This window comes from Drosophila kikkawai, chromosome 3L, assembly GCF_030179895.1.
Source record: "Drosophila kikkawai strain 14028-0561.14 chromosome 3L, DkikHiC1v2, whole genome shotgun sequence".
NCBI lineage: Eukaryota > Metazoa > Arthropoda > Insecta > Diptera > Drosophilidae > Drosophila > Drosophila kikkawai.
In genome coordinates this window covers 34,048,324-34,061,587 of record NC_091730.1, presented here as the reverse complement: position 1 = coordinate 34,061,587, position 13,264 = coordinate 34,048,324, and the positions used below count along the sequence as shown (strand labels likewise).

Sequence of the window (13,264 nt, the reverse complement as noted above, 5' to 3'; positions counted from 1 at the left end):
GGACTAGGTCTGGCCCTGGTTGGCAGGTCTAGCTGAGTAGACGGGAGGAGCAGAGTTTGGCCCTAGTTGGCGGACTTCGTATAGCAAGTTATGCGTGGGACGAGGTCTGGCCCTGGATGGCAGGTCTCGCGGAAATAGGGTACCGAGTGCGGTCCGTATGACCACGCCCGTACAGGTAGTCTAGGCTTGGGTCCCGGTCTGGCCCTGGATGGCAGATAACGAATAGGGGAGGGCGTCGAGTAAGGTTCACAGAACCCACGGCAGAAAGCATAGGTGGGACCCGGCCCTGGTTGGCGGATCTTGGAAACATTGGGTAGCAGTGAAGCGTTAGGCAACGGTGCGAGCTTAGGCAACAACGGTCGCTTACTTCAAGGGACGTCACCCGGACCCACCTACCGTGACCACGACAGCGGCCAGCCCGGGATCGGTCACGCACCCAACGCGTCGTCACATCGCTCTACGGTATCAACAATCCGACTCCACACACAGTCGCATCACTCGAATAGGGTATTCTCAAGCCGACTCACCGCACACTCGTCGCGGAGTCCAATCCCCCCCTGCAGGGTGCCATCACGCCGACACGCGCCACGCGCTGTAGCATCGCTCACATAGGGCATCATCAAGTCGACCAAAACGCGCACATATCGCGCTGTCGCATCGCTCACATAGGGCATCATCAAGTGAACCAAAACGCGCACATATCGCGCTGTCGCACCACTCACACAGGGTAGCATCAAATCGACTCACCGCTCACTCACACTCGCATCATCCGCCACAGGGTGCCATCAAGTCGACAAACGCGCGCATACATCGCGCAGTCACATCGCCTGAACAAGTAATAGCAGAAGCTCACCCACCACAGGGCATCAGCCAGCCGGCTACTCATCGACGGAGTCACAATTACGCGGATATACCCGGATCCAGGGTAGCAGTGAGACATTCTAACACCACCTTCCACACAGGGTTTCACTGCATAATTATAAATAAAACTATCATCGACTTAGAACATTCTCTCTGCCTTCTTTACTGGTTGTTTTGAGATAAGAGGGGCTTGGACATATAAATTTCTGTACGAACCCCGACCCCGTCGAGCTGGGCCGTGCAACCCCAATAGAGGGTCGTTACAACATTCATTGCTGTGTGATTGGTGGGTGATACTGGACTCGCCGTCGATAGGACTGCTGAAACCAGGTCGACGGTTTTGTTTATGAAATGACAGGTTACTGTTAAGTTGGCTTCATTAGCACCTGAAGTCCATCCATACGTGGTAATTGCTACATACTGGATCCCTCAGATCAGGTAGCATTTTGTCTCTAAAATAAGTTCTGCTTAGAATTTTATATTTCGGGCCCAGGTGCTAATTCAATTCACGGAAACCTTCGTCCTCAACCATGAAAAACGGTTCCACATCCCGTGCTATCATGAGCATTATACAGGGTGACAATAAATAACCCGGACAAATTTTGAAGCAATCGATTATAAATGTGTTATGATGAAGCCCTTAAATAAAGGCATTTATAGATAGCTTGTACTTTTCTGAAAGAAATATATTTACATTTTTGTGATTTCCATCAATTTGATATTTGTTTCGGGATGTCTAACAATCGTTGTGCAATTATAAAACTGTTTCAACAAGGAAATCGCCAATGCGACATTGTTCGTTTGCTTGGCATATTAAAACAAACGGTCTCTGACGCTATCCGGCGATTTAATGAGCTTGGCCATGAAGGTGACCGTCCAGGACGAGGCAGACCATGCACCGCTAAAACTTCCAGAATTCGCCAGATCATGAAAAAGCGGATCACTCGGAATTGCAGAGTCTCGGTCAGAAAAATAACCCGTGAAATCGGAGTGAATCGAGAATGTGTTCGGTTGATTGCAAAAAATGAACTTAATATCAAGCCCCACAAGCTCCAAAAAGGTCACCTTCTTACGGATGCCAATAAGCGCGTGAGACTCCAAAGATGCCGTCAGCTAAAGCGACGGGCCGCAGGGACGAAAAAATATTCACCAAAAAACATGCGCACAATCAGCAAAATGACGGAATCTGGTCGGCTGTAGCTCCGGGTACCTCTGCAATAATCGAGTGCCGTCAATGTGAGCAGTCTTGAATGGTTTGGGGAGGAATATGCTCCACCGGCAAAACACCCCTTGTTTTCATCGATCAAGGGGTCAAAATCAATCAAGAAGTGTACCGCCGGGACATTTTGGAAGCCGTTGTGCTTCCTTGGGCCCAGCAGCACTTCGCTGATACGGAGTGGCTGTTTCAACAGGATTCAGCGCCAGCCCATAGAGCCAAATTGACTCAGGACTGGTGCAAAGCCAATTTTCCGGACTTTATCACATCCAGTGAATGGCTACCTTACTCGCCAGATCTTAATCCGATGGACTACAGTGTGTGGTCTATTTTGGAGTCCAGGGCATGTGCTAAATGCCATATAAGTTTAGAGGCGCTGAAGAAATCCAAGAATGGGATCGATTGTCGGAAGAAGACCCGCGGCCCATTGAGCTAAATTTCCAGAAACGTTTAGGGCTCTGCATCGCAGCCCAAGGATGCCACTTCGAAACCGGCTGAAAATATGTTAACACAATACCTATTTAATAGTTGTGTATCTGCATTTTTTCTCAAATACAGTTTCTTAAAAAGTTATGATCAAAAATGTTTGTCCGGGTTATTTATTGTCACCCTGTATATCTGTCAATTTTAATTTTTTGTTGCGAGTCTGGCGGAAAGCTGCATTCCGTTGCATAAAACCACTAACCATACAACATATACTTGTAGACTACCCGTTTCATACAACGAAAATGGACACAAAAATTTCCATAGCGAAAGGCCCCCGAGGCTTCGTGTGCGCTCGGATTCGGGCTGTTAGCGGCGGGCCCCGTAGCTTCGTGTGCGCTAGGATTTTGCGCTCTCTCATTCTTATCCTCGCACACTGATTGCGAGAGTTCAGTCGCAGAGTGGCGCATCTTGAGAAGGTTGCTCTGCGCTTAAGGGGGTCTTCTCATTCAAAAGCCGTTTTTTGGACCCTTTTTAAAAAAATTCTTATTTGAAAACGCAAAGAATAATTGAAAACTTTTTTTATTTATTGTATTCAAAAATGTTCAAAGTAACTAAAAAAGTTGTTCTTGCCTCGATACGAGGGTTGTTCAAAGAGTAATGAGACTTTAAACTTGGTGGTCGAAAAAAAAGGTGTCGTCCTGGCGGCCACGATTCAGGGTTTCCAGAGCGTCCGAAATGAAAAATAAAAACGGGGTTATAATCAGAATAGATGTCATTTTCGGCTGACGGAACAGATTTTTTTTTAAATTTTTTTAAACAAAATGGCGGCCATTCAAAAAAAAAATTTCGATTTCGGGCTTTTTTTTTGTAGTTTAGTGTAAAAAAAAATAGAAAAAAAAATTTAAAAAAAAATCTGTTCCGTCAGCCGAAAATGGTGACAATTCTGCGTCGATTCCACTTTGTTTCATGAAAATCGGTTCAGTTGAACTGGAGATATCATGGCCGCCAGTTCGAAAAACGTGGTTTCGAGATAAACGCGTTTGAAGTTTGAAAAAAGCTCATTTTGCATAGATCTTGCTTCACAAAAAAGGCTGTATCTTCTAAAGTATTTCGAATTTCTAAAAATCCTTTTGGGGACATATACACACCATCCCAAGCTATAAATAAATGCAAAAAAAAAAAAATCGAAAAAAAAAAGTTGCCCAATGAGAAGACCCCCTTAAATTCTTCTTTATATGTATGCGTGTTCATGCATTCACGTACACGGGTGCATGTGTGCGATCATTTCATTTCTTCCCAGCAAGAATATTTGGTGTTTTGCTTCTTATCATACTAGGTACCCTAACAATATGGGCATATTCACTATTGAGTTAATGATAAAAATAAGAATGTTATGTTATAATATATTTCTTAATGTTTTAGCATATATTTCATATTTGTTTACAAATTCAAATCCAGCTTTTTTTTTTTTTTTTTTTTGGCATAACATTAAACAAAATTTTATTAACGTTGATCAACCAACCTAATGGCTATAAAACGTTGGCTTCCCGTTTTGATAAGCCTGTGTCTGGGTCGGTTGTCTCATCCTGGAAATGGATGGGTCAATGTCCATCGGTTCCGGGGTATTTTCTTGCGGTACAGAATGTACCTGCGCCCTGTGCTGTTTGCTAAATTGCGGGTTTTTACCAGCACCGAACTGTTGGTTTGTGTGAGAAAAGGATTTTTCTTGTTGGCGATCTTGTGGCTTTGGGGTTTGCCTACGATCCCTATCCTCTTGGCTCTTTGCAAACGAAGTTGCGAATGTGTACCTCTCGTGGTTAGATTCCACTTCCTGGGCTAATGCCAACGCAGTTGGCATGTCTTTCGGCTTCGCCGAGAAAAGGACGTCGGAAAGACTGCGTTTGAGTCCCGAAATAAATACAGGGAGCGCGTCGTCCCGGAACTTTTCACATAAGATTCTTGCCGCCGACGCTTCGTACGACATCGTGGCTTTATTGGTAAGCAAGGTGAGCTTTTTCTCGACCTCGTCGTAGTATTGTAGGAGAGTGAGGCTTCCCTGTCTGAGGGTACCCATCTCCTGCTCGATAACGTGTATCTGGCGCTTGTCACAATACGTGAAATCGAGGCGATCTATGATCGCGTCGAAATTTAGTATAGTGCCAAACGAAGACAGCACCGCATCGGCAGGGCCTCTAATTTTGCTCCTAATTATAACGACTACCTGGTAGTGGCGTGAACTATTTACGTAGTTCCTGAATATGAAATATGCGGCTACCGCCGCCTGCCGCCAAGAGACATATGACTCTTGTGCTCCCGTAAACTCGGGCAAGCTTTTTACGGCATCCAGGGGCTCATTGCACTGGATGTTGCCCGTAATATCAATGGGTTCATAGACCTTGATTTTGGGGGCTGCCGTCTGCGCGGGTGCCGCTTGCACCGCTGCAACTTTGACGGCTAATTCTTGATTGGTTTTGCGTAACTCAGTTTCTCTGGCTATGGCTTGGCCGGCCGCCTCTGTCATGGCTTGGCTAACGGCGGCCTGGATAACACCCCTAAGCTGGTTCTGGTCCATAATCTCTATTTGGGGGGTATTAGGGGGTTCTTGAGTGTGGTTGGAAGTGCGCGGGGGCTCTTGAGTGGGGGTGGAAGTGCGCGGGGGCTCTTCTCTGTCGGATTCTGAGTCACTACCGAACCCCTTATTCTGCCTGTATTGTGCGAACGGAGAGGTCATGTGTAATGGAACTAAATAGCACTAGTGAGAACTGCTTGCTCAATCTGTTTTGGAGGCAGTTGGCATGGCAAGGGGTACGCGGGGACGGAGCCGCCGCTTATAAACGATGTATGTGCGCTCGTTGAATCGAGCTGTCGCCTTGCCAAGTACTGGCAAGGTGAGGGGTACGCGGGGCTTGAGCCTCCGCTATGGTAAACAAAGAAAAAATAAATAACAACGATTGCCACACAAATGCATGTGCGACCGTATCGGGTTCGCAGCAGTAGAGGATACAAAGAATAAAAAATGAAATTGGACTGCGAAGCTAATACTGAGAATTTTTATTCGAGCGAAGCGCCATATAGAAACCAAATAAAATATCTGCACACAGAAAAAAAGGTTTTCCTTTATATATTTAAATAATAAATGCCCAATAAAAATCCGAATTTGGTATGCTCAATTATGAGAGTCTTGGCTCTGATATTTATCCTCCACAATACGCTAATTTCTACACCAAAAGTATTTGAAGGGTAACAGCACACCGCTGCATGGAATTTATGTTGCGTACACAGTGCGAAAAAATGTTAATGAAAGAAATAAACACTAAACACAAAAAAAGTGGTAGCTTGTAATATCGAGATTCTTTTTTTTTTTTTTTTAAACACTTTAGACTTGTTTATTTGTGCCCTGGTCCGAACAATGGAGTATTTTTGAGTATGGAGTATTTTTGTCGAAGACTTAAAAATTTTGGCCAAAAGGCCCACTTACATGGTCTGTAATGGTGTGTTTATCTCCCTGAAAGTTGCGCTTTGCGCCGCTGTCACCTTCCAACTTCTGCTAGTTGGGCGCCAATTAATTAATATTATTTCTCAACTGTGTATTGCCGGCGGCAATAGAGATTCCTCAGACGGTCCCTCGCAGTTGCAGATATAGATCGGGAGCGGGTGATAATATTCGCCGCTCTGTTGCAGGCCGGTTGGCCTAAGGCTTCTCCAAGGTAATTTACAGCAGATGATCCACAGGGCGCAGGGGACGTGTCCGCTGCAATGGTCACTAGCCGGTTGGCTGATGAATCTCCCAAACAAGTTATGAAGATTACGGTGGAAGGGGGACTACCCTTCTTTAACTACTGGCCTAGGGACTCAGAAAGTTTTCAAATGATAAATCTTTCACGACGGTAGTCGGAGTATGATAAATCGAGCAGCAGCTCTTTATTGTATGAATATAAAATCAGAACTGAATATATGAAAAGAACTTAAAGTTAACAAAGGCTCACAGCGGCCACGCAAATATGCAGTGTCTGCCGTCTGTGCACGAGCATCCGGCCCATTGCTGGGTCAGGAGTCTGGCCGGAGCTTCATTATGATGTTGACTGTGGTCAACGACTCTTGTCTGGCTGACCATAGTTAACTTATATATCCTTTTTCCATTCTGAGCAGGCTATAGTGCTGCCTTTTAATTGGGCGTCATACTGTTATGTCCCTGGAAGGACCTACGAGGTTTTTTGAGCTGGCTCCGGCTAGCTCTAATATCGAACCGTGGACTCCCTAACCCTTGCCCGCCACACACATAACAAGAAACATCGAGAATCTAAGTTTCACAACATTTTAACCTGCGCGGCTTACATTGAAACTCACAAAACTAATTCACTCGACTATCAAACATATACCTTGACACGAATACTCCTCCTGGTGGACTGGAGGTCACCTGGTCATCCCTAAACTATAGTGCAGTTGCTCACAGGAAATTATTTTGTAGCTGCCTCTATCAAACACACACTTAAATATTCACCCACTCATTTCCCCGGTTACCTTTCTTAATCACAAATTAACAAAACTACTCCATATTTATATTCATATTTTTCAAAATTGTATCTTATATTTATAATAATCAAAATTTTTTCTATCTCCAGGAACTTTTTTCCGCCTATTAATTTTAAGTGGATTTTGTAACATATCACGTTGCTGTGGTGATAGAGAGAGCGGATGGTGGTTTCAACTAAGGCAGAGTACGCGCTTGCATCTTCAAGTAAATAATATTTATTCTACAAATAACAAGAAAGGAAGCTAACTTCGGCACGCCGAAGTTTGTATACCCTTGCAGATATTATTTCATTACATTTTACCTATACTTATTATGTTTACAGTTTGACAGTTACAGTTTTGCATTTCCAGCTTTACATTTTCCCTACATCTACCGATCGTGTATATGGCAGCTATATGATATAGTTGTCCGATTTTTTTGAAATTTATATAAAATTCTTATAAAAAAATTTATATAAAATTCTAGAATAATAAAATAAGCTTATATCCCGGAGTAGATGAAAATACGTTGAAAAACAACGAATCTATAATTTTTTTTCTATTAATTTCCCGATCGTATCTATGGCAGCTATATGATATAGTCGTCCGATTTTCATAAAATTTTTACCAAAATTCCGAAATAATATAAAATGGCAATATCTAAAAAATGGTGCAAAAAAAAAACCGCAAAGTTATAATTATTTTTCTAAAAATATATCGAACATTTGTATGGCAGCTATATGATATAGTCGTCCAATCCGGCCCGTTCCGACATATATAGCAGTGAGAGCATATAGAAGACTATATGCAAAGTTTCATTGAGATAGCTTTAAAACTGAGGGACTAGTTTGCGTAGAAACGGACAGACGGACAGACGGACATGGCTAGATCGACTCGGCTGTTGATGCTGATCAAGAATATAAATACTTTATAGGGTCGGAAACGTCTCCTTCACTGCGTTGCAAACTTCTGACTGAAATTATAATACCCTGCAAGGGTATAAAAATAATCAAAAATTGATGCAGCTTCATTTCCATAAATTTGTGCTGTTTTATATGGCATAAGATATTAACAATATAGTTTTAACAAATATAGCTTTAACCTATTCATTTTTCAAAAAGGTAGTTATACTATACAATATAAAGATATTTGAAGTGTTATACTAGAGTTAATGATATTGGCGTACGAAAATACTTGGTAGGCAGTGTAATGTAAAATTCAAAAATAATTAACGGATCGCAATGTCTGCATTACCGAGCTTCTTATTCTTATTCACTCGAACTTTAAAGCTTGGCATTACGAAAAGCTTTCGTTTTTGATCTTACACCAAAAGAAAATCTTGCATTTGAACAACCAATTAACTCACATGTCTGCAATTCCCACGTTAAAACATCTGTCGCCAAGAGCTGCAAGAAGCGTTTATGTTTGCTGAAAAGAAATCTAAACGTCGGTAACGAAAACACTAAAGCTTTTACCCGGCTTGATTGCGGTTTTCGGGTTTTGTTTTGATCATGATCATTCGCACTGTCGCCATATTTTTCACTCGGTACACTTCGAACAATTATTTTTCCTTAATTTTCAAAATAAATTAAAATTAGATGTATATATATTAGATAGTTTCTTTGCAGGTAATCTGCAGACTTCAAATCAAGATTTCAGTAAATAAACTCCATTTATGATTTAATTTTTTTTACTGGGCTAATTTTCAGCACTTAAAAAAATTATAGTTCAGATTCCCATAGGAAATTTTATAGTAAAAATAGCAAACTAGATTGCTGGCGTTAGATTTCCGTTTTCGGCCATTCTATATTATTTTCTTAACTTCACTCAATTTCCTCTTTCTCATCTTTCTTGTCACCTTATTAAATAGGAAATTTCTCCGACGTCACTAGGAATTTTCACCACAACGAAAGTTCACCGCGCTTAGGGCATGTGCATTTAGTTTCTCGCGTTTGTATGGCCGAGTACTCGGTAGTATTTTTTTTTCCGTGTACACGCACATTTCTCGCACAAAAAAAAAACTCTGGGGCTAAGGGTTATTTCCAACCAAAAGAAAAATCTCTGCTGCGGCTGATGATGATGATGACGAGAACGAAGATGAAGGGGGCGAAGACGATGATGCTCCTTGCAGGTGGCGAAACGATTCCCACGGCTAAGGGTGTCGCCGTCAATTCGTCGCTTTTTAGGTTAAGCACGATCTAGCACTAGGTCAGCCCTAGGTAACCAATTGGTTCAAGTTTGGACAACCCACGCTGCCATGTGTGGGCAATTAATTCCCAATTTGCTGCTCATTTTGCTGCCGATTTGATGCCAATTCTACAAATAATGTTTTTTCAATATTACAATCACTGGAACTGTGTGCGAGAGGCCACTTCTATTTACCTGTGATTGGCAACAATAATATGTGCACTTTTTTATGCTCGAGTGACGAGCCTTCGACGCTGCTGCCTAATTGAAAAGTTTGGCGAAGAGAAAAAGGTGGTTTGCACGCCGTATTGGCTTTATATACCCTCCGGTAGAAATTTTTTCTTTTCCGCTCCTTTTTGTCCTCGTTTAGACAGCGATAAAGCTATAGCTAAATGCAGCTATGCCTAATTTTTACCTATTTAAAGCTATAGCTAAATGCAGCTATGCACAATTATTAACTATTTAAAGCTATTATAGATAAAAGCAAATATGCATATAATCGATAGCTTTGTTACGACCTGAGTTTTACCGATGGGGCAAGGCCGGCTAGTCAGTCTCCTCTCAGGGGGGATTTCTCCCCATTCGCCCGCAGGTCGCACCATAAATTCCAGCTGATCTGGAATCCGCAAAATAATAAAAAAAAACAACAAGGGCCGACAAGAAAGGTAAACAAACTGCATTACTCTACAACAATTACTGCCGGCTTACTTCATCTCTCTCTTCTCCTCTCTCGGAGTGTAGGCTTGGGCTTGGCTGGAATCGCCCTGGACGCCCCTTCCTTCCAGAGATCCGGACTCTCATCTTCTGCGGATCTCCCCTTGGCAGGCGGATTTCGCCGGCCTACTCCTGACTACGGTCTAGTCATCCTTTTCCTCGGTGCGCATCCCAGACGATATTTGTTTCGCCTGCGGCTATCGATTACCGCCCGAATGCAACACCACGCGAAAATTTGCCAATCGTGCGTGTCGTCTTCCCTTTTCAGCCGCAAGTCTTTTGCATGGTAGATGCCAATAGGCTTCCCCGCCCGGTTCTCCAGCTCGAACATATTGTTCCCTACGGGCTTCACGACTCGGCACCTGACGAATTTCCGGGCGAACTTGGCGTTGTAATTCTTCCCGAAATCGCTCAGGGTGAAATTCCGTCGGAAAACTTCCTGGCCTGGATTCACGTTGAACTCCCGTGCGCGCTTGTTGTACTGCCGGCTGCTCCGCTCGTACGCCTGATGCAGATGTTGCTTGATCCGGTCGCGTATAATGTTGCGCTTGTCCTGGCAGCTTAAGGTGGCCACTTCGTGGTCCGTCATCGACTGCAGCTTCCTGGCCAACTTGTAGCAGCTGCCGTACATGTGCTGCCCGAATACTGCGAAGAAAGGAGTCACGTCGCCTCGTCCACTGCATTCCGGATCGCGACCACGATCTCCGGCAGAAATGCGTCCCAGTCCCGATGGTCTTCCTTGAGATATGTCCGAATCGCGGCCAGCACCGTCCGGTTGACCCTCTCTGCAGCGTTACTCTGTGGGGAATACACCGCCGTCCGCATATGTTGTAACCCATATGCCTCCATCATGTCCTGGAACGCCTTCGAAACGAACTGCTTCCCATTGTCGGAGTGTATCACTTCCGGTACACCAAACTTGAAAAATACTTCGTGCACCAGGAACTCGACGACGCTGGTGGCTGTGGCTTCCTACATTGCCTTTAGGAAGGTGAACTTTGAGAAATGATCCACGACCACAAATATCCAGGCTTTCCCTTGTTTCGACCGTGGATATTTGCCCAGGAAATCTATGTATAATTTCTGGAATGGGCTTTCCGTCACCACTTCCTGCCCTATCCCGACCTGCGTGCGATAATTCGGGGCCTTCGCCTCCTTGCACTGAATGCATTGTCCCACGAAGTCTCGGACTTGCGCCGTCATCCCTGGCCAGTAATACTGCCGTTGGAGTTTTTGTAGGGTCTTTTTTACTCCTCCGTGTCCTGACGTCGGTTCCTCGTGAGCCGTCGCGATCATCCCGGCTGTCAGCGATGCCGGAATCCATAGTTTCCACGGCCCACCCTCGACTACATCTTCCAATCACCAAAATCCAAGGCGTTTAAAGATGAGGTCGCGAGCCTGGTTATCCCGTATCTCATCTCGTATCTCTTTATATTCGCCAGATTGGAACTCCGTCGTGGCAAATCCCAGGCGGCGTCCAGCTTCAGCTCCTCCACGCATCTGGACAGCGTATCGGCGACCACGTTGTCGGCTCCCTTCCGGTGCGAAATTTCGAAGTCGAAGCCTTGCAGCCTGAGGGACCATCGTGCCAGGCGTCCGCTAAGGTCGTTCATGGTCATCAACCACTTCAGACTCGCATGGTCGGTGATTACCGTGAACGGCATCAGTTCCACATATGGCGGGAATCTCTCTATGGCAAGTACTGCTGCCAAGCACTCCTTCTCTGTCACCGAATAATTTATCTGGTGTTTGTTCAGCTTTGCAGAGAAGAAGGCTATCGGACGCTCGTTCTTGTCCTCGTCATATTGGAACAGGACTGCTCCCACCCCAAGATGCGACGCGTCGCACTGGACATAAAACGGTCGTTTAAAATCAGCGTGGACCAGAACCGGGGCCGAGGTGAGTGCGTTCTTCAGCGCCTGTATCGCGCTCTTGGCCTCTTCGCCCAGCACTAACCGCGTGGTTCTTCCTTTCTTTAGGACGTCCGTGAGCGGTGTCGCCATGGCTGCGAAATCCTTGATGAACCGCCGGTACCACCCCGCTGTGCCCAAAAAGCTCCGCAGTTCTTTTACCGATTTCGGCTCGGGAATCTTTTGTATCGCGACGATTCTTTCCGGATCCATTCGGAGTGTCCCTCCGCCGATGATGAACCCCAGGTACTTCAGTGTCTTGAAGCAAAACTTTGACTTTTTTAACCCTATCGTCAAATTTGCATTCCTCAGACATTCCGCCACCAAACTGAGGTACTTCATGTGCGTGTCGAAGTCCGGGGTGATGATCAGCAGATCGTCTAGGTAGACGAACACGTTTGACCTCAGCTGCGCGGGAATCACCTGATCCATGAGCCGGCAAAGCCGCTGCGCCGTGTTGCACAGTCCGAACGGCATCATCGCGAACTGGTACAGTGGCCTTCCCGCTACCGTAAATGCCGTGTACGGGCGGCTCTCTGGGTCCAGCTCCACCTGCCAGAAGGCGAATTTCAGGTCGACACTCGAGATGAAGTGAGTCTGCTCTATTCTGGATAGGATTCCCTCGATGCTGGGCAGCGGGTACGCGTCCTTCACGGTCAACTGGTTCAGCTTCCGCGCGTCCAGACAGAACCGGTCCGGCTTTCGCACCACCGTCGTGCGGTTACTCCACGGACTTTCGCTGACCTCGATCACACCTAGTTCCAACATCTTATCGACCTCAGCCCATACAATCTCCTGCATCGCTGGCGACAGAGGGTAATGCCGGTCCTTGAAGGGTTCTGCGCCTTCTATGAGTTGGATTCGGTGCTTCTCCACCGATGTCCTCCCCAATCCTACGTCCTCAAACGCTAGAAACTCCTTCTTCACCGCCTCTAACCGATTCTTTTCTTCCTGTTGCAGGTCCCATTCCTCTATCACCGACTCCTTGATGGCTTTCCCGTCGAGCCACGGATTCATTGCGTCCCAGAGCTCCGAAACGTTTGCCTCTGGATTTTGTGCTGGCATCTCTCCGAGAATGGCCGGTGCCAATGCGAATCGCCTCCAAAAATCGATCCCGAGGTACATGGCCTGCTCCAAATACGGGTACACGTAGAAGGTGAGCACCTTCTCCACTCCCTTAAACTGTACCGGCACATGTACTCTTCCAATAATCGACCTATCTTCTCCCGCAGCGGTCTTCACTATGTACACGTTCTTCTCCATCCTCACGCCAATCTCCTCCAGCAACTCCCGGCTGCCTCTCCCGAGGACGTTGACGGACGCGCCTGTGTCCAGCAAACCGGTCACTCGCTTGCCCTGGATGAGGACCTCTGCAAAGACTCGCGGGTCCCTGCGCTCGCCCTCGCGTTTCCCGCGCATACCGGGCAGTTCGGGGTGA

At 45.6% G+C, this 13,264-nt stretch overlaps 2 protein-coding genes across 2 annotated transcripts; both read left to right on the top strand.

The window, feature by feature from the left end:
• Positions 1 to 1,964: 1,964 nt before the first annotated feature.
• Positions 1,965 to 2,513, top strand: LOC138928457 (uncharacterized). The gene is made up of 2 exons (XM_070285534.1): positions 1,965 to 2,097; positions 2,170 to 2,513. The coding sequence occupies exons 1-2, from the start codon at positions 1,965 to 1,967 to the stop codon at positions 2,511 to 2,513; spliced, it is 477 nt and encodes a 158-aa protein (XP_070141635.1).
• Positions 2,514 to 5,340: 2,827 nt separating this feature from the next.
• LOC121502714 (uncharacterized) lies at positions 5,341 to 13,264 on the top strand. The gene is made up of 4 exons (XM_070285533.1): positions 5,341 to 5,425; positions 7,126 to 7,241; positions 12,787 to 12,982; positions 13,059 to 13,264. Exons 1-4 carry the CDS (start codon positions 5,341 to 5,343, stop codon positions 13,262 to 13,264), a joined length of 603 nt encoding a protein of 200 aa, XP_070141634.1.

What these genes read in the sequence shown, in the direction of transcription:
- LOC138928457 (XM_070285534.1), top strand. Translation starts at nt 1,965, where the DNA reads ATGCCGTCAGCTAAAGCGACGGGCCGCAGGGACGAAAAAATATTCACC. An exon ending in AATAATCGAGTGCCGTCAAT is followed by an intron (nt 2,098 to 2,169) that starts GTGAGCAGTCTT and finishes TCATCGATCAAG; the next exon opens with GGGTCAAAATCAATCAAGAA.
- LOC121502714 (XM_070285533.1), top strand. Translation starts at nt 5,341, where the DNA reads ATGTATGTGCGCTCGTTGAATCGAGCTGTCGCCTTGCCAAGTACTGGC. An exon ending in GGGCTTGAGCCTCCGCTATG is followed by an intron (nt 5,426 to 7,125) that starts GTAAACAAAGAA and finishes TTCTATCTCCAG; the next exon opens with GAACTTTTTTCCGCCTATTA. An exon ending in AATACGGGTACACGTAGAAG is followed by an intron (nt 12,983 to 13,058) that starts GTGAGCACCTTC and finishes CTTCTCCCGCAG; the next exon opens with CGGTCTTCACTATGTACACG.